This window comes from Quercus robur, chromosome 12 (assembly GCF_932294415.1).
Source record: "Quercus robur chromosome 12, dhQueRobu3.1, whole genome shotgun sequence".
Classification (NCBI taxonomy): Eukaryota; Viridiplantae; Streptophyta; class Magnoliopsida; order Fagales; family Fagaceae; genus Quercus; species Quercus robur.
Window position 1 is genome coordinate 17,557,705 of NC_065545.1, and position 19,716 is coordinate 17,577,420.

The following is a 19,716-nucleotide window of genomic DNA, read 5'->3' on the forward strand; positions in this document are numbered from 1 at the left end:
ACATGGATATAGATGACTGATAGGATCTGCAAATTAAAGTCTCTTCGTTAATATTGTTCTAATAATGTGGTTTGTATTTTTTGAAATGCGTATAAGTAAAAAATATATATATAAAAATGTATATAATATTATTTAAACATTGAAAACCGTTATTCAAAATAAATTACCAAACAGTCTCTTAATTATGCGCCTTCCTAATATGGGGGCAACATCAAGATCAAAAGAAAAAAAAATTGTAAGACCACACATTTTATGCCACTAGCTTCTAAGAACGCACTTACACGTGCTTAGAAACTCTTCTATTTTTTAAAAAAGTTCATAATTATAAGTTGAAAAATGCTAACAAGTGTCTTTAGGACATTTGTTAACAATTCATTTTAGGAAAGTTTTGACATCACTTTTATGGAAAATGAAAAAAAACTATCAAAACATTAATGTTTGGTAACTGTTTTTCCTCTTATTTTCTGTTTCCAAAAACAATTTTCTATTTTTGAGACTAAAAATCTTGTTTGACAATCCAAAATGGACAGAAAACAAAAACTGTTCTCAAAATTTAATTTGTGAAGGAAACTGAAAACATGCAAAAGGCTATTTTCAATTTCTAATTTTCAAAAATCAATAAAAATACGCATTTATCTTATTTAATAAATTAGCATTAGAGTTCAAATTATAATAACAACATATTTTAGTATTTTCTTTTTTTTCAACATTTTTTTTTCAATTAACTAAACATGTTTTTTGTTTCAAAAATACAAAAAATTTGTTTTTTATTTATATCCTCAAAAACAAATTTTTGAAAATAGAAAACAAAAACGATTACCAATACCTTAGAGACACTCGTTAGCATGAAATTTTAACAAATAAGAGATTTATTCAATAATGCACATAAGGTTCTTCTAATTTTTTTTTTTTTTTTTAAGATTCATAATTACAGCAAATGAGAGATATATTCAATAACTCATAATTTTAAATTTGAGTACCACCTTCAAATGTATGTATGTCATACACGCATATATATGATTTTACTCGTTGGGGTGGGGATATCACTTTTAATGTAGCCTATTGAATCACAACATTGGTTTCTCAAAAAAAAAAAAAAAAAAAAAAAGAATCACAACATCGAACTAATACACATGCAAAAAAATCATATAAATCTTTCACATTTCAATCTAATCAATTATTTACAGATTATCATATATATATATATATATATATATATAAATTTACAATGTGAAAGCCTTGCAATTAATGTTTTCAACAATACTTCACATATAACAACATCAACCCATCAAGGAAGAAGAATGACATGTCATTGATAAGCCAGTGAAGCACAACCAAAATTACTCTTTTTAGTGTGCATTTGGTATTACTTAAAAAACTATTTTTTTTATTATTCAGCTTATTTTTTTCTATTATTCATGGGTCACATTGTACTTTTTGGTATTATTTATGGGTCTCACTATACTATTTCAGTTATCTTTTAATTTTATCTACAATACTTTTAAGAAAAAAATTTCAATTTCAACTAAATAAATTATTCCCAAAAAGACACTTAATCCACTTGGTCAACCTGCAAATACGTCAAATAGTGGGTCACTAATGGTAATCTCGGTTGCTGATGAAAAAAAAAATTACATAAGATAAAAGATTTAAAATAGAATTATGGAAAGACATAACTAACCCATAGTTGGCACAAAATTAATTTCACACAAGTTAATTCAAAAAAATGACATAAAATGAAAATTATTCTCGCACTTCATCTAAAATGTGACCAACACCACCCAATGCAACGGACTCAAGCATCAATTAGAACCAATGGGTCGTTCCTCGTAGAGAGAGAAATAGATGTCCATAAAAAATAAAAGTAAAAATAGAAAAAGAGAGAGAGAGATGAATGCGTGCAGCAAGTGACTTTTTAATGGAATAAGTCTTCAATTTGTGGAAGTTATCTTTGAGTAGTTGTAGTTAGGTCAAAATGGTCAAATACCACTATTTTTTGAAAATATTTTGCAATCTACCACCGTTTATGAAATATATAAGGATCTACCATTAATTAGAAACTCGAGTTTTTCATGGTATTTGAGTTCCATGGAAAATTTTTGAAATTTTTTTATGTAACTCGAGTTCCATAAAAAATAGCATGGCAATTTGAAGGCTATTTTTTCAAAGTACTCGAGTTTCAAAAATGTGGTAGATTACTAAATATTTCGCAAACAGTGATAGATCTATACATATTTTTCAAACAATGGTATATGGTCATTTTGGCAACTGTGGTTAATATTAAATTTTAAATAAAAGTGGTAAGACATGTTATGATAGAGGAAAATTAATAAGTAGATTAGTGGGAGGGAAGAGAGGAAAACAGAAGGAGTTGGTTTTTTATTTTTTATTTTTCTGAATCCTCTTTAAGTTGTAACTGCACCAGATGTTTTGTCCCAAAAAAAAAAAAATGCTCCAAATTATAATTTATTTTTTTACTTAACATGACAAAGTGGGGACGAACTTTCTAACCTTTTTTTTTAAAGAAAGAATAAAAAATAAACTTGGATTTATTTTTGATAGAATTGTACGTGCAAAAAAAAAAGTGAGAACGAGAGAAAAAGAAAAAAAAGAAAAAGGAGAGATTTTATAAGTAATTTAAAATTTAGGATTTTTAAACTTTATAATTTTATATTAGATAAGTGAAAAAGAGTGGTGGATAACTGAATATTATTTTAACTACATGAGATATGATAATTACATTAAAATTAAAATAAAAAATAAAAACTACAAGGGATGACGGGATAAGGATGAAGGGTTTTTTATTTTAAAAACTAACTTGTCGTGGTCTAATTTTTTTTTAACTATAGAATAACATTTTTTTTTGTTTTGAAGGTGAGGACAAAAAAAAAAAAAAAAACAAACAAATAGAAGGGAGTAACTAGTTTTGATTGGACTTAGAGTAATGTTAGCAAATTTGAATTTTTGTAATTAGTTGGAGTGGGAAGTTATTCTATAGGGGTATTTTTGAACCATGAAAATGAAGATCCCAATAAAGGGAAAATCGTTAAATAATAGTATAGATATAAAACTACAAATGGTGGGGAAAAAAAATATGATGGGTTATATGGAAGTGTCTCATAGCCTGATATAGTCTGTGCCATATAGAATAGTTATTAGAGAAATGCTACGTCTACAATATTTTTACAACAAATCACAGGTGGTTAGTTGTTATTGGTTCAAATTTGAAACTAACACTAAGATTACTTTTTTGCTCTAACAATAACAACCAGTAACAACCTGCCACTTAGGATTTGTTGTAAAAATGTTGTAAACATATCATTTCTCTAGTTATTATGAATGGTGGAGAAAAAGTAACCAATTTATATAAAAGTGACTGGTAGCCTGTCATAGTATGTGTTATATAGAATAATTGTGAACAATGATGTGATAATGAATGTAAACATGTAATCATATAATTACTATAAAAAAAAAAAAAAAAAAAAAAAGTCAGTCTTATCAAAGAAAGTAAAAAACAAGAGAAATACTATGTTTACAACAAATCAGAAGTGATATGTTGTTATCCATATCTATACTATTATTTAAGGGGTTTATCCTGTTTGGAATCCTCAATTTAGATGTCAAAAACACCATCAAATTCATCCATTAATAAGACTTAAATCATATGATTAGACATGTAAAATTAGTAATTTAAAAACTCCTAATTTTTAGCTAAATTTTTTTAAAAAAAAGTTTTTTCTCCCATCTCTACATTTCTCTCTCATGTTAGTTGTCAAATATTAATACAACTTGTTATTATTATTTTTAAATAAAAAATAAAACAGTTTTTTTTTTCCACAAACATACTTTTTTTTTTTTTTATCACTAAACTGTTTTTGTCCCACCTCCACATTTATCTCTCACATTAGCAGTCAAGTAATAATACAACTTTTTCTTAAAATAAAAAATTAAACAAAACTATTATAAATAAAACATATAAACTAAAAAAAAAAAAAAAAAGCCTCATCACACGCTCAAAGTGAGTGTGACGAGGCTAGTTGGTTGTTACTGATGTGCAAAAAAGTAACTTCAATTATGAATCTAAATTAGAATTAATAATAATTTTTCACTTATAATTTGTTGTAAAAATATTACAGAGGTGTCATTTGTTGAAAAGTTATGAACTTAAAAGTTACTCTTTTTATTGTATCCGCATGTGTTGCATACTTGCATCCCAGGCAAGCTAAACAGCCATAATTTGTTGAGAGATGTTACGTCTACAACATTTTTACAACAGATCACAAGTGGTTAATTGTTATTGGTTTAAATTTGAAACTAACATTAAGATTACTTTTTTGCCCCAATCTATAACAACCAGTAACAACCTACCACTTAAGATTTGTTGTAAAAATATTGTAGACATATCATTTCTCTAATTTGTTTGCTTTGGAATAATTTATCATTAATTATTCAAATGAATGTATTTATTTCACATTAAATTATAATTTTGATAATTTAATTTTTTACTTATTACTTTCAATCATTTACGAGACTACAAACCACCCAATTTCTCACCCTTTATTGAATTGTCAATTTATAATAGAAATAACATTGCTTTTGTATGGGTTCATCATTGACACTCAACTAATTATGTACTCATCACAACTTGACACATTTGTTGAGAGTAAAATTTGGTTTTGCCTCTAAACTTTATATTTTTATTTTTTAAGGGGGAATTTAATAAATAACACAGCATAATTAATGCCAATGAGCTTTAAAGATAGTGCCATCATATTTATCTTTAAATCTATACAAATTTTGGATAGAATTTTCATCCCAACCTGTATTAAATAAAACATGGTGGTTCAAACAAGTTTTATATACATTTTTAGTCAGATTTATTTAATGGAAAATATTAATAAATATTCTAAGGACATTAGTTTAGAAATATTTTATGAAAAAAATGATAATTATTTTTTTTAGAAGCCGATAAAAAAATTAATTTTATTAATAATTTGTTATACTTTTTATAAAAATTGTGTCAAATTTTTATTATTATTTATTAATAATTATTTTAAAGACACCTCTTAATTATATATACGTGTCTAAGAGCATTCTCATTAAGGGTTTTAAATGCTAAAAGATACTTTTTTTTAGCATTTTTGACCCAAAAGCTTGCTCCATCAAGCCAAGTAAATGCTATAATTTTTGGCATTGATGAATAGTGCGGTCTCAAATATGAGACCGCACTGTTCACCCATTGTAAAATTTATATTATTTTTTTATTCAAGTGGGACCCGCTCTCTTTTCTTCTTTGTCATTGTCTTTCTCATTTCCCGTTTCTTCCCATTCACCATTTCTCTGCTCTTTCTCTCCCTCTGCTCGACGCCTCCCTCTCCAACGAAACCCAGGCCGGAGTATCAAGCCAAGCTGATTTTTTTTTTATTCACTCAACGCTCTCTCTCTGCTCTATCTTTCTCTTTCCTCTCTCACTTCTTTCTTCTCTCTTCTCTCTCTGTGCTTCACCGATGTGGTTCGCCGATGAATGGGCTCCGCCGATGATTGTGCTTCGGCGATTGTGGGATGCTGATGGCTGTGGTCCAGTGATTGTGGTCATGGATCATGGGTTCGATGGCTGTGGTCCGGTTGCAGCGATGGAGGTTTCTTCTTTTTTTTTTTTTTTTTTTTTTTTTTTTTTTTTTTTTTTTTTGTTCTGCGTGGTTCTTCTTGGGTCCGATTGGGCTTCGATCGTGCGACAGAGCTTGGTGGTCAACCATGGAGCACAGGTCGGAGTGTGGATCGAAGGAGTCGTGGTCCGATTTGGTTGATTTGGTTTGTGGGTTTTTTTTGGCTGTGGGGTGTGGTCCGATTTGGGCGTGGTTTGTGGGTTTTTTTTCCTTTTTTTCTTGCTGTGGTTGGTGATGATTTGGTCCGATTGCTGTTGATTTTTTTTTGGTCCTACGGTGGATGTGGATGTGGTGGGTGGATGTGGAGGTTTTTCTTCTTCTTTTTTCTCTGCTGTTGTTTGTGGTTGCGGTGGATCTGGCTGGTGGCTGTTGGCGGCGATGGTGGGTGGATGTGGTGGTTGTGGTATGCGTGGGTGGATGCGGTGGCCGGTGGTGCTGAGAATAATTGGGTTGAGAAAGAGAGAGACAGAGGAGAGAGAAGGAAAAATAAAAAATGATAAAAAAAGAATATTTAAATGGAATGTTAAAAAAAATAGAAGTTTTGATGGAACGAATGTTGTAAAGTGGTGTGTTATATGTTATAAATTTGGGTTTTGAGAGGGTAAATGCTAAATTTTTTGCAATCCTTGATAAGAATGCTCTAATAAGTGGTGGGTGACAATTACGAAGCCGTTGAGCAGTGACAAACTTTTTGGAAATGGCGGCAGCAAGACAAAGGCTCCAAGAGCAGTTTCCCAAGATGTGGCAGTAAACATATGGAAAGTTATTTTTCCAAAGTAACTGCTATGATTTCCTATAAACCTATATTGTTTGTGGGTGTCAATAGCTTGTGTGAGCTATTGACAGGAAAACGAAAGATACACTGAGAAAACATTATAAGAGCATCATTATTGAAGAATATTATTCTATTCTATCTTACCATTTTAAAAAGTTACTTTATTAATTATATCATACCATTTTACAATACATCTTATATGGCTATATTCAAAAACTCTATTATTTTACTTTTTTATTAAAATATTATTTTTTTAATATTTCTTTATTATTTCTTTCACATCATCACTTTTTTTCAGCTAAGGATCTGATTCCAATGGAAAAGGGGTGGAATAAAAAAAAAATATATATATATATATATATATATTTTTTTACCAAGTTTAGAATTGTACTGTAGCACTATTGCAAAAAATTTTGCAATAGTGAGGTCTACTATTTTTTGATGCAAAGGTTTTTGAGTTATGAAATACCAAAAAGGCCTTAGATGTAGCATTAGTATTCTTCAATGCTAATGCTCTAACTACGTGGGTTTTAACTTTTAAGTCTTTGGTGGCTGTGTGTTTAGAGCAGAGACAGGTTTTGGTGGAAACGCTTTCCTATTCCTTTGTACGTTGAGACAAAGTGGCAAACTAATAAAATGTTGGAAGTTTATGTGCTTGTTGTGTGTGCTTTACATTGTGTTGTGTATTGGTTCACACAAAATAACTAGAGTCTCCCTTTATGCATGAGTGTTGATGTTGGCTAAAGACTAAATGGACAACTTAGGGTCGTCTCTAGACCTAGGCTTAGGGCCCCTATTATAAAAAATGACAAATTTTAGATACAGTACTTTATGTACAGTACTTAAGATACCCCTTTTAAAATTAAAACACTTATCCACGGCTTTGGGATGAGTACATAATTTTAAACGGAGAAGCAAACAACATTATCACTGTTAAGTAAGTAGACAGATGTTTTAATTTTAAAAGGGGTACTTGAAGTACTGTATCTAAGTTTTGACCTATAAAAATATTCTCCTTAGTGTAATTTTTATTTTGTAATTAGAATTAATAAATATTATTAAAATTGACTATGTCACGAGAAAAGTAAATAGATCAACTACTATCAATTAAAACAGAGATGAAAGCAAAACGTAAAAATAAAAATTGATTAATTGCCTTATATATAAAAAAAAAAAGCAGGACAAATGGTTTTTAAATTAAAAAAACTATATTTTAGAAAATTAAATAAATATTATTTAATTAGTATTTAAATATTGAAAGAAATTTCACTTAAACTTATTGTCATATACCTCAAACTGTATCGAGCTAACACACAGAAGATTCTGCCCTATACATCAAGAGATCAAGAATTCTTTTTGCCTAACATAAATATTCTTTCATCGGCCAAGGGATCTAGGGAGGAGAAGGATTCAGACTGCGAGATTAGTAGCATAGTATAATTATTTCTCAAGAAAAAGTATTCTTTCATTCAATAACAAAAGACTTTATTCTTATTTTATTTTTGTTGAAAAATCAAGGGCTTAAATAAAACCCAAGGCTTCGATCCATGTAGATATTATTTGGTATGGTAGTAGTACAATGTGCATGGCTGCTGATCATTTTTCATGAAACAACTAGAATCGAAAATCAAAATTATTGAGTCCATATATATATTCTTTTACAGCCAAATAAAAAAAAAAATCCATTAATTAAATTAAAAATAAAAATTTTATGTTCAGAATATATATAACCCCAAAAAAATAGGCAGAAAACTATGAATCAGCGACAAATGGAAAAATCAATGACAAGCTGGCAGCCTCCTCAAAATCTTGACCGTTCAGCTTCTTGCCTCCTTTCAGCTAAAACTTTTTATATATAGTGAAGCACCCAGATTATCTGGAAAGTGAACCTCACAATCTTTATCCAAACATTATCTGGGGTAACAAAGGTGAGGGCTAGAATCAAATGATGTGATTGTTGATTCCAGCAAAGAATAATGCTGATAGAGAAAAGGCTTAAATTGTTGTATAATTGGAGAAAAAGTGCAGCAATTTATCCAGACTTTCAGGATAGAACTTTCTGCCAAATAAAAAACATGGCTTTTTCATCCCATTCCACAAACAAGGTGTGACCAATACAGTTTTCTGCAAACAGAAATCAAAAACAAACATTTTTTTAGATCTTCATTCTCCCAAATGGAAAAAAAATTATTAGGTACGCCAAGAGTACAACAGCTTTGTACTTCCTCTTGATAGATTCTATTATGAATTTAATTAGTGGAATTTACATAAGAAAAGGGAATATGTTGCCGTAATTTCAGAGTACTGAATAATTACTTTTCACAAGAACACAGGAAAACAAAAAGCAAAACAAAAAACTAAGCAACGCCTTTAAACCATCATTCAAGTAATAAAATCAATACCTTTCCATCACTAGTGACATGTATGCTCTCGTCAATGGACTGAAATGGTTAACACGGTGTCATTAATGTTGCATGTAATACCAAGGAAATCAACTAAAAGCAAAAGACTAAGATTTTTCTCACGTACTGTAATGTTCTTTAGGAGCTCATAAGTAATATCTCGAGCCCTATATGCTTTGGGATGCCATTTTCCTTCGGACCAATCGACATGTGTTACAGACCAATTTGCAATTCCATTGGGATCAATCATCTGAAGAACAGAGACTGAATAAAGTGGCACCAATAGGAGAGATTAAACTGAGTTATACTTCACAAAAGATGACTCACATTAAAAAGAGTTGGCAAATAATGCTCATCAGAATAGCAGTTGCGCCCATCCATATTTGGCTGAGAAAGTTGAAAGCACCAACATCAAGATGTTTGTCAATGAAACTGGGTTTACAGTTCACACGTTTTCCATTGACTTCCATAACACAATATTGGCAGCACAGAAGAAAAGATATTGAATCCAAAGTAGCAAACCATTCAAACTACGATCTTTTTTTTTTTTTAACAGTTTATATGGCAAAATAATTTGTTGTGTTCAACATTGTTGTTTATGGCATGCATAAAAATATCAGACCATAATAACTTTGGAGAAACTTAAACCTTGTCCAACATTAGCTTTTGCTTAGATCCTCGTCCTCTTCCAACAGTAATATGAGATATCAACATTAATATATATTTTTTTAAATGCAGCATATAAAAATGTAATACTAAGGGTAGAGCTTCCAAAAAGCAGTCTAAGAACATCAATAAAATAATGTCTTTATTCTAGGTTATGATATTTGCTTACTAGAAAGCAGCCAATTGCAGGTAAAAACCACGATAGACATTCCAAATTTACATAAAAATAATGAATGATGCATGCAGCCTAAAAGGAAAAGATCTGGCTAAAAGCACTTGGATGAAATGAAGAAGAAGAAGATCCTCAAAAAAAAAAAAAAAAACTAAGAAGAAGAAGTTAGGGTTCAACACTCTAGAATCCACACTAACTTTTCTGAGTTATTTTTCAAAGAAAGAGAAATTCAACAGAATAACTTACAGAAAAAAGAAAAACAACAGAATTTTAGCATTTAAGAGGAGAAAGAAGGCAAAGAGTGAGGCAGGGGAAAGTAATGCAGTTTAGTAATTCTTAAATGCTCATTCATACTGGGTTCTAATCGTATTTTCAATTGATAGACCCTTTTTCATAGACATTCCAAAATATAAAAAACATTAAAATTTTTTTTTTACTAAACCTAAGTATTTTTAAAGTTGGTGTATTATATTGGTATCTCATTTCCAACTAAGATTACAAATCCCCTCCCCCTCCCAAGACCTCATCCCCCCCAAAAAAGGGAGAGATTGCAGAATCTATACAAATAGAGTGCTTTTGGAATGCCTTGGAAACACCTCTACAAAACCCGCATAGGCGCATACATAACAATATGTGAAAATTCAGATAAATGCGCATGTAATTATAGGTATTTGTTGGTAAATTATCCAATCATTTGTCCTACCTGCCCCTTAAAAGGTGAAAAAAAGAAAGAAAGAAAAGAGAGGATAAGATATCCTCATACTCGCTCCCTCCCAAGTCCCAATCCCAACAGCCCCCCCTCTATCTTGAGCTCTATATGTGGTCACTGCTAAGGATGCATGCATCTCTGAGGTTTTGTGGACTCCAGAAGGAGGTACTTTTAGAGTGAGGGACTTAAAGTTTTATAGAGCTTTTGAAGATTGGGAGCTACTTGCGTCTTACTCTCTTCTTCAGCTTATCCATCCTTGTATTCCTTGGGGGGTGAGGAGGGATACTCTTTGTTGGCGGCTCAAAGGGGATGGTAAGTTTGATACCCAATCTTTTTACCAAGCAATTCAGGGTACTCCGAATGTTTTGTTTCCTTGGAAGGGTGTGTGGAAACCTAAGATTCCTAAGCGAGTGGCCTTCTTCTTGTGGGCAGCTACTCATGATCGGATTCTCACTTTGGATAATCTCATGCTTAGGGGTCGCCCTTTGGTAAATCGGCGTTGTATGTGTTATGGTGATGGGGAGTCGATAGACCATCTTCTGCTTCATTGTCCTATTACACAAACCTTATTTTCCTTCATGCTTCAAGCTTTTGGTATTCTTTGGGTTATGCCAAAATCGGTGGCGGGATTGTTATCTTGTTGGTATCAGTGGCTTGGGAAGCATAACTCGGATATTTGGAATTTGATTCCAGGGTGCTTAATGTGGATTGTTTGGTTGGAAAGAAATCGTCACTCCTTCGAGAATATGGAGAAGACGTTGGATAAGTTAAAGGTTTTATGCCAGCGAAGTCTTTTTGAGTGGGCTTGTTGTTGGGGCTTTACTAATTCTTCGTCTCTTTCAGAGTTTTTGTTTTCCCTTAGTTTATCTTTCTGATTTCCTTTTCTTTTGTTTTGCTGTTTTTTATTTATTTATTTTTTCATCATCATGAACAACTTGTACTTTTCATTTTTTCTCATTAATATTAGTTTCTCAGATTACCTATCAAAAAAAAAAAAGGAGCAAAATAATATCAAAATTCTGCAGCTGAGATGTAGCTATCCCTGGCAAAAGCAAGATTCCTTGCATCAACCATGTCAAGATCTCCATGCTCTTAATTTACACTATATTTTAATCTTAATGAATCAAGACCTGCCAACCTAGATCAAGACAGACATTGAGATATGTGAGGAAAACACAAATGCATGCCCTGCAGAATAGACCAGATTCTTCATCTAACAAGCAATAACAAAAGCAAGGACAAGATCATGACTGAAAATGGATTACCTTGCAGTAAAGCCTGAATTTCCTATAGTAAAGATTGTCTGCCGTAACCATGATAGCATGCTGCCGCTTCATGGAAAACCACTGCAATACAAACAACATTCACAAATAGCAACACTTGAGAAATATTTCAATCTTCTATGCTACAAATTTATATATCTGTCGGAAGAAAAAGAAATTAAGCCACAACCTATCTGTGACCAAAAATTCTACAAACAGTAGAATTTTCTGATCGATGTGATTTAAAAAAATTGAAGGCTAGGTCCTGATCTTTTTGCTGTTGAGCAGCCTAACTAATTCTACAAACAGAGAACAGCATGATATGCCATCAAGTTGCTTAATTATTCCGGAACTAACCAAAGAATGTGGCGCATGATCTCAAATGACTCTTCGAGTGTAGAGTGTCACAAAGTTTTAAAAAGAATACCAAAAACTGAAAAAGCTGAAAGAGACTGTTAGAATAATGGTTAAATGATTAAATTTAAGCTTTTAGAATAAACAATAGTTTATCATGTTATCCGAGCTGGTGGTTTAGGGTTTGAATCCAATCTCCAATCTTCCTCCCATTTAAGAAGTTTAAAATCCCACATGTTGGACCCACCATTTAAGGTGAGTTTGGGTCCACATGTGAGGGGAAGTATTAAAATAGTGGTTAAATGATTAAGTTCACCCTTTCCTATCAGTTCGATATAGGTCATTCTGCACAATGCAGTGGAAAAAGTCAGTAAGCCTAAATTTGAATGCTAGTGTGAAATTCCTCAAAGGCTTCCACAAGTTCACACACATTAGTAATTGTTTTCCATGAGGAAAGGTTGCCCAGTCCAGTGAGAGAAGGTGGTCCTCATTTTTGTGCATGAAAAAGCTAATATTCAAAAACTTCAATTATGGTGGGAACAACAATATGAAGCTTGGTGAGTAGATGCATTGCAAAGGAATTCATAAAACCAATCAAAAAGGGGAACCAATATTAATTTTGGCCATCAAATACCTTAATGTGAAAGATAAGGGACCACAAGAATGTGTTTTGTTTAACATTAAGAGAACTTGTTTCCAATAATAAGAATCTCTCTTTACAAATAAATGAATAAGATTGAAGTTTCTATGTCAACTACAGTTCAATATGTTATAAAGACTATACCTGTGAAGCCTTCCGAAAATCTTTCTTTTCAACTTCAGGCAACATGTGCTCTGAATACCTCCCAGTTCCATGTGGACCAGGATCAATGAAACTGGAGAGAGAGAGAGAGAGCAAAAAATAAATCATATATCAACTCAGCAGAAAAATTAGCATTGATATAAGATTGGAAAAGGTTTCAAAATTTTATCAACCAACTAAGGCATTCCTTTCACAAATTAAAGCTAGCATACCAGTCAATAAAGCTGACATTTGTATACATTAGATAGTGATACACATACTCGAAGTTATGCAGGGGTACACAACTGAAACAAAATTATAAAAGAAAAAAGAAATTAGACAAATACCATATGCTAACAAGAAGCACAATTTCACAACTGTAGTAAGAGAAATCTGATAATTAAATCACCTATCAGACAGTAACACAAACTGTTGGTTATCAGGGTCTGTAAGTGCATTTGCCAAAAGCCTCCTCTCTGCATCAACCATGGAAATCTTCCCCCAGCTCACCTGCAACAGCTTTGCTCATTCCATCAACTTACTGATCTGGTTTCATATCAAATGTTTATATTACAAATCTGATATTTATAAATCTTGTATGAGCACTAACTTTTTGGTTTTTTTTTTTAGTAGTTTCAAGCTTTTGAGAAATGGTGAGTTGATTCAAGTTGAGGGAACGCAAAGAGGTAGAGGAAGACCAAAAATAGCATTAGTAGAATTAATAAAAAATGATATGTCAATTAAGGAAGTAACAAAGAGTATGACTTTGCATAGAATAGAATGGTGGAAAAGATTTTATGTGGCTGATCCTAACTAATCTGTTAAGGATCCAGACTCCAAAACATTTGGGACTAAGGATTGGTTGTTGTTCTTGTTGTTGTTGCAAGCTTTTATTTTTAAATAATGTAATTATCCTTTCCAAGTATATGGCAAAATGCTGAAACCTCCTAGGGTGAATCTTACAACTCCTCCAAAATTTAACACATAATAAAAGCCTCCATGAGGTTTGGTTGGAGAATCGATTTCCATCCAAAAAGTCTCTCCAAATTTTCAATGTTGAAAATAGAGGATGTCAACTAGTTTCTGGTTTACTGGACTCTTACTATAGATGTATATTTAATATAAAGTGTATAATGTATTTATGTATATTATATATCTATATATATATAACAGGAAAAAAAATAGCAATCCCATATTTATCCAAATTTTGGCACTAGAAAGGACATATCCTAATGTATGGGAGCTTCAAACCTACACAGGCTGCAAAATCCTGAAATCCTTAGAAAGCCTTCACATATTTTTTTTTGATAGGTAAAAGAAAGGGGTGCAACACATGGACTTCCCAGGAGGTCACCCATCCTAGTTCTACTCTCGCCCAAACACGCTTAACTGCAGAGTTTTGATGGGATCCGGTGCATTAGTGTTGGTATGATCACACCCTAGAAAGCCTTCACATATGATGCATACCTATTATTCTTCACGCACATTTATGAAATAAATATATAAATACATAAATTTAGTTTTTAAAATAAAATTCTAGATAATTGATCGCAACAGCATGCAAAGGACGGACAGCACAGGTATCTGTCTCCAATTGGATGTGGATATAAGGCTTTCCAAAATCAAGAAGGTGAGCATCAGAGTCAAAGTCCTTCAGCATTTGGGAAATGAAGGAAATAAAAGGCTTTGCTAACATAATGAACTGATATTAGTTCAAAGATTGAACTCTTTGGCATGTGTGTAAAAAATACATCTTTTTTTTTATAATTATTGGTAAGTAATGCATGCACCTAATGGGTCTTAATCCCATTAACCCTCAGACATGTCTTAAGGGGGGAGGATATGCTGTTATAAAAATTACAAAATAGCTGTAGTCTCGGACCAGAATAAGAAGGATGATGCTGTAACCTCAATTGACTGAAAGTAAAACTAATTACTTGCACAATCTAAGCATGCGCATTGTTCCTCATTTAAAATGCTTAAGCAAGTACAAGAGTATCACAGACTAAAGCTAGATACAAAATAATTCCAAAGATCCCGAGCTCCCAAGATCCATCAATATATATGCTTTGAGATATAAATTACTGAAGGGAGATTAATATGAAAATGTTTCCAATTTTTGACAGGTCAGTAGTAAGAACACATCTCTCCAGCTTCAATCATAAATCTTGTCTTCTTTTTAGTATAATTCAAAGTCACTAATAAGGAAAGGAAGATTAAGAACCCACTGAGCCCACTTCATAGTTTGTGATTTTGTGATAATAATATAAAGTATATTTGTATATATGATAACTTACCTTCTCACTCCGAATGTCTTTACCAACAAAGTAGGGGCTTACATGTACTGGTTTTTGCTTAGATGAATGTACATAAACAGTGAATCTGTCCTCGTGGCCCTGCAGAAAGAGAATAAAACATATATTTTTTTCTTAACTAACAGAGTTTGTACCATCTAAGGAAATCGTATCATATTGAGAAGAAAATTTAGTAGCATTTTGGTACACTGCAGCTAGAGTTAAAAATTCCTAAATTAAATCTTCAATGAATGAATGGTCTGCAATGCAAATATCATCCTCTTCTCAATATTCCATCTCTACATCTCACACTATGCATAACCCAGCCCTCAATAAACAAGTGTAACAAGTGAAAATTCAGAATTTGCAGATACATCTTGACCTTCTGATTAAGTTGTTGTTGTTGTTGGTTTTTTTTTTTTTGTGTGTGTGTGTGTGTGTGTGTGTGGTTAGTACACATGCATCCAGTGGGTCTTGAACCCATTACTTGATCCTCCACCCTGCCCTTACAAAAGGGAAGAGGTGATATTTGACCCTGGAGTTCATTGGCAACTTTCTAATCAACTAGTTAACTTTAACTACTTAATATTCTAAAATTAATACAGCTCCAGGGCATTCCACTGTTCAATCTTCCATACTTAGTTCATTCTCCTTACCCAAAAGACAATCTATTATAGATAAAGCCTTCACATTTATACCTGAAAAACTACACATCAAGGTAAAGTATATATGTATGATTGCACACTTTGTAACTCAATTGTCTAAATTACCATCTCAACAAAAATCTGTTGTGTATATCCACTATTTTTATCTGCACTTAATATAAACTAAAATTAATGTGCATACACATTTTTGTGCAACCAAAAATGGAAGTTCAGGCCTTTTCCCATGGCTTAATGAATAATCCAATGTTTAAACTAAAGGACTTGTCACATTCGATCTTCTCAAAGCTTGCATACAGCGAGATTTGAAGATTTTAACATGAGAAGCGAAACTGAAACTCCACACAACAACTAGAGTAGAACCAAAGACAGAGAGATAAAGTATAATCAATAGAATTTGAAAACACCAATTCAGGAACTATATGCATAAATAGTACAAGAAGTAAAACAAACAAAAGAGAAATGATGAGAAGGGAATAAAGCCTTACATGGAAAAACTTATCCCAGAGCTTCTCAAAAGGTAATGAACCAGGAGTCAGAAACATGAAAGCAATTTTTGGGGTTTTTGATTGAACAGGAGGTGTCTTCAAAATTTCTCTAAAAACAACTCGAGCTGCAGTCTCATCATCAGTTAATTCCCGTGATGGAACATATGGTTGCTCTCTAATCATTGCACAACCACTTGAAGAAAAGAGAGAGCATGCCGCAGATCTTCTTGGTGGGTAAACTAAGGCAGCAATTAAAAAAATGCTCACCAAAGAAACCAATACAATAATCCATGTAGGCCTCTTTAAATTTGGTCTCTGTCGTGATCCAAACATGATTATAATATCTTTTATGCCTGGGTGAAATGCATGAGCTGTCTTCATTTAAGATGAAGGTATCATAACAGAATCCCAAAGCATCTTTCAAATTCTTTATTTTGCCAATGAACTAGTCTTGTCCTAAATATAGAACGAATAGTATCTGCCAACCAGCAACTTCTACCACTGATACACCAGAATCTGAAAACATACAGGTATTTAAAGCTTCAAAACCATGTTTAAGCTCACAAAACATGCTTAGGCAAAGTAGTGCTACCGTGGTTATTTACAATCAAGATAAACAGAATTTGGCACTTACATATTTCAACCACAGGCCTCTATTCTTCATTTCTATGAAGCACGCAGCAGAGAAAGAGAGAGAGATCACAATTTTGCTACAAAATAATAATGCATACATGCACAATTTTTAGGTGGAAACTAGCAATGTACTCTAAGCATGGATCATATTGTTTAATGCTATCCCATACAACCAAAACAGTCATAGAACCCTAACATATCAATGTAGCACATGAACACATACCATTCTTGAGGTATTTACTCAACTTCCTTCTTATAATTCTAGTCTATTTCTTCAAACATAAGCATATCCTTCTTATATGAGTAATCAATAAAAAAAAAATTAATGCAGAATCCCAGCTTTGCCCTCAACTTATTTTCATTTTCCCTGAATGCTGGTATGGTAGTGAACTCCGATTATTATAAGATACAAATTAATTATAGCCCTATTGTTAACCGAATAACGCTAGCAATCAATCATCTTTCTTTTTTGGATTGATGAGTTACACATGCACCCCGTGAGTCTTGAACCTTGACCTCGCCCTCCAATCCATCCCATTAGGAAGTACTAGTTGAGCTATAACTCATTGATAATGGTAATCATATATAAATATATTAAAGTCGAAACACAATAAGAATCCAAATCAGTTCTAATTGTAGTCTAAATTTTGCGTTTTCATGCGTAAGCACAGGTTATTGTAATTGCCATTCATTGACAGAGATACATTACATAGTACATATATGCTAACAAATCAACCCAAGACAAATTAATTATAGATAGAGAGAATCAGATATTTTCCAATCTCAATCTACACAATGCAGGTCCATATATATGTAAATACATTAACCAATCTTATTGCTAAGCAAAAAAACAAAAAACAAAAACAGAGCTGATCATAAAGCTAAGTCTGAATCTTAATCAAAAAGAACAAAATAAACAAACCCAGCAGATCCACATCTCCGTTTATAGCCTTGATCATCACGCGTTTCAAACAACAATCAGAGTATTGAAATCCAATTCTCAAAATAGAAAGAAACAACACACACAAATCACAGTAATGAGAATATTGTGAAAGTAATATGTACCTGTGATTTAGAACACGAAAGATCCAAAAAAAAAAAAAAAAAAACCAGAGAACTTTCAGTCACTATTGGATCGTGTAAATATTATATTGCTATACAAAAATGAAAAATGTGTGTATGTGTGTGTATATATATATAATGCGTGTAATATATATGGTTATAGAAATCTAAATCTAATATTACAAAGAAAGAAACAGAAATGGTGAAATGCTCTCAAATCAGTGGTGACCATTTTGTGGTGGTGGTCGTAACTATTTACATATATATATATTTTTGTGAGTGGGATCATCCTTATACTGTTATAGATTATCGCCACCATTCAATGAGGTTACAAATCACTGCTATGTGACAATTTTATCCAATCAGAATACGCCACGTCGGGTTTAAATTGCAAACGCGGCAATGTGATGTTCCGCCGTTAACTTTTCCGTTCATCTTCTTCTTCCCTTTTTTGGTTGAGCACTTGAGCAGAGCACAGAGAAGGTAAGTTTAACGGGGAGATTCAAAAATTTTCCGTTAGTTTTTGCCTGGTGTGGAGCTTAGTTGGGTTTTGCACATGTGGGCCACTTGGCTAGTTTTTATTGTACGGTTTGGTCATTGTCGCGAGAAATTAGTCCGCAGGTTTGGAGGCAACATTCGACATCACGCTGGCGAATACGACACAAACTCAATACGATTTTTTGTGGGTTTAATGTCAATAATTGGCTAACACACTTAAAATGATCGATTTTGTTTTGATCTGCTTAATTCTGCGATGAAACCGAAATGACCGAATTAATTTAAATAAATGTGAACCTTAAATATAATTATTAAGTAATTAAAAGAATTTTAATTAATGGTTATATTGATGAATTATAAATAAATAATAAAATTATAGGTTACAACCTTACTCAATAAAATAAATATTACTATGTACTTTGAAAATCTAACTCTTGAATTGCATTTTCTTTACACTCTTAATATATATGTCAAATTTTGTGTCAATCATATATTATTTATTATATGATTTATAAGCTTATATTTTATACATAATTTTGAACTACAAAAACTTGCAATTTAAACAATTTATTGATGACATAGCTATTAATCTTTAATTTTCTATAAATTTTGCAATCATGAAGGATATAAAAAGAATATGTAATCCAACGGTGAATTTGTCAGAATTTACCTCCAATAAATATATATTTAGTAAGATTGTAGCCTAAGACTATAACCAATTTTGTAACTAAATTTTGCCATTTATTTTATTGTTCCTAGATTGTGTATTGAATCATGGGTTGAAATGGATTGTGTGATGTCAACCACTTAATTAATTGGTTATAATAGAGTTGTTAAGGCTTGATACAATTATTAAATGGATTAAGTTAGGGTTGAGTCACATCTTCGAATATTCATATCTCAGCACGGCAAGAACATGATCCACTAATTTGAATTATCATCATTAGACAAGACAATGTATAAAATCATCCATGTATATATTATGCAAACAAGTCACATAACTCATTAAATCGATTATCTGACTAAAAATAAATAGTATTTAGGGGAATTTTCCTCTAGACGATCATGAAGTAAACTTTTTTCTTACAAGATTGTGCTCCATTTTTATTTCCAAGTAATGATAAATCATCCAAAATGAAAACTGTTCAATATTTTAGAAATAATACTATTTTTATAGTATGTGAGTAGCCAATTTTATCTTGAATTTAATTAATGAGATCAACTATCATTCAAGTTGGAGTAACATTATTTTAAAAAAATAAGTAAATAATTGTCAAACATACTATGCATAT

The 19,716-nt window shown here is 31.9% G+C and overlaps 1 protein-coding gene and 1 non-coding gene across 4 annotated transcripts; both read right to left on the reverse strand.

Moving 5' to 3' along the window:
- Nucleotides 1–8,061: 8,061 nt before the first annotated feature.
- Nucleotides 8,062–18,206, reverse strand: LOC126710428 (glycosyltransferase BC10-like). Of its 3 annotated transcripts, none has more exons than XM_050410879.1 (12): nucleotides 17,930–18,206; nucleotides 16,866–16,897; nucleotides 16,232–16,747; nucleotides 15,085–15,183; nucleotides 13,197–13,297; nucleotides 13,021–13,092; nucleotides 12,791–12,881; nucleotides 11,656–11,736; nucleotides 9,171–9,230; nucleotides 8,971–9,093; nucleotides 8,844–8,882; nucleotides 8,062–8,565 (listed from the first exon to the last, which is right to left on the reverse strand). In XM_050410879.1, exons 3-12 carry the CDS (start codon nucleotides 16,610–16,612, stop codon nucleotides 8,437–8,439), a joined length of 1,176 nt encoding a protein of 391 aa, XP_050266836.1. In that variant the 5' UTR covers nucleotides 16,613–16,747; nucleotides 16,866–16,897; nucleotides 17,930–18,206; the 3' UTR covers nucleotides 8,062–8,436. The 3 variants fall into 3 exon arrangements, with proteins under 3 accessions (XP_050266836.1, XP_050266835.1, XP_050266834.1); XM_050410878.1 differs by having other exon boundaries at nucleotides 16,866–16,941; nucleotides 17,930–18,205; XM_050410877.1 differs by lacking the exon at nucleotides 17,930–18,206 and having other exon boundaries at nucleotides 16,866–17,909.
- LOC126710638 (5S ribosomal RNA) lies at nucleotides 14,109–14,227 on the reverse strand. Its single transcript, XR_007649703.1, has one exon. It is a non-coding gene; the product is annotated as a 5S ribosomal RNA (ribosomal RNA).
- Nucleotides 18,207–19,716: the final 1,510 nt, after the last annotated feature.

What these genes read in the sequence shown, in the direction of transcription:
- LOC126710428 (XM_050410879.1), bottom strand. Translation starts at nt 16,612, where the DNA reads ATGAAGACAGCTCATGCATTTCACCCAGGCATAAAAGATATTATAATC. An exon ending in TTTGTGTTACTGTCTGATAG is followed by an intron (nt 13,093 to 13,196) that starts GTGATTTAATTA and finishes ATTTTGTTTCAG; the next exon opens with TTGTGTACCCCTGCATAACT. An exon ending in ATTTGCCAACTCTTTTTAAT is followed by an intron (nt 9,094 to 9,170) that starts GTGAGTCATCTT and finishes TCTGTTCTTCAG; the next exon opens with ATGATTGATCCCAATGGAAT.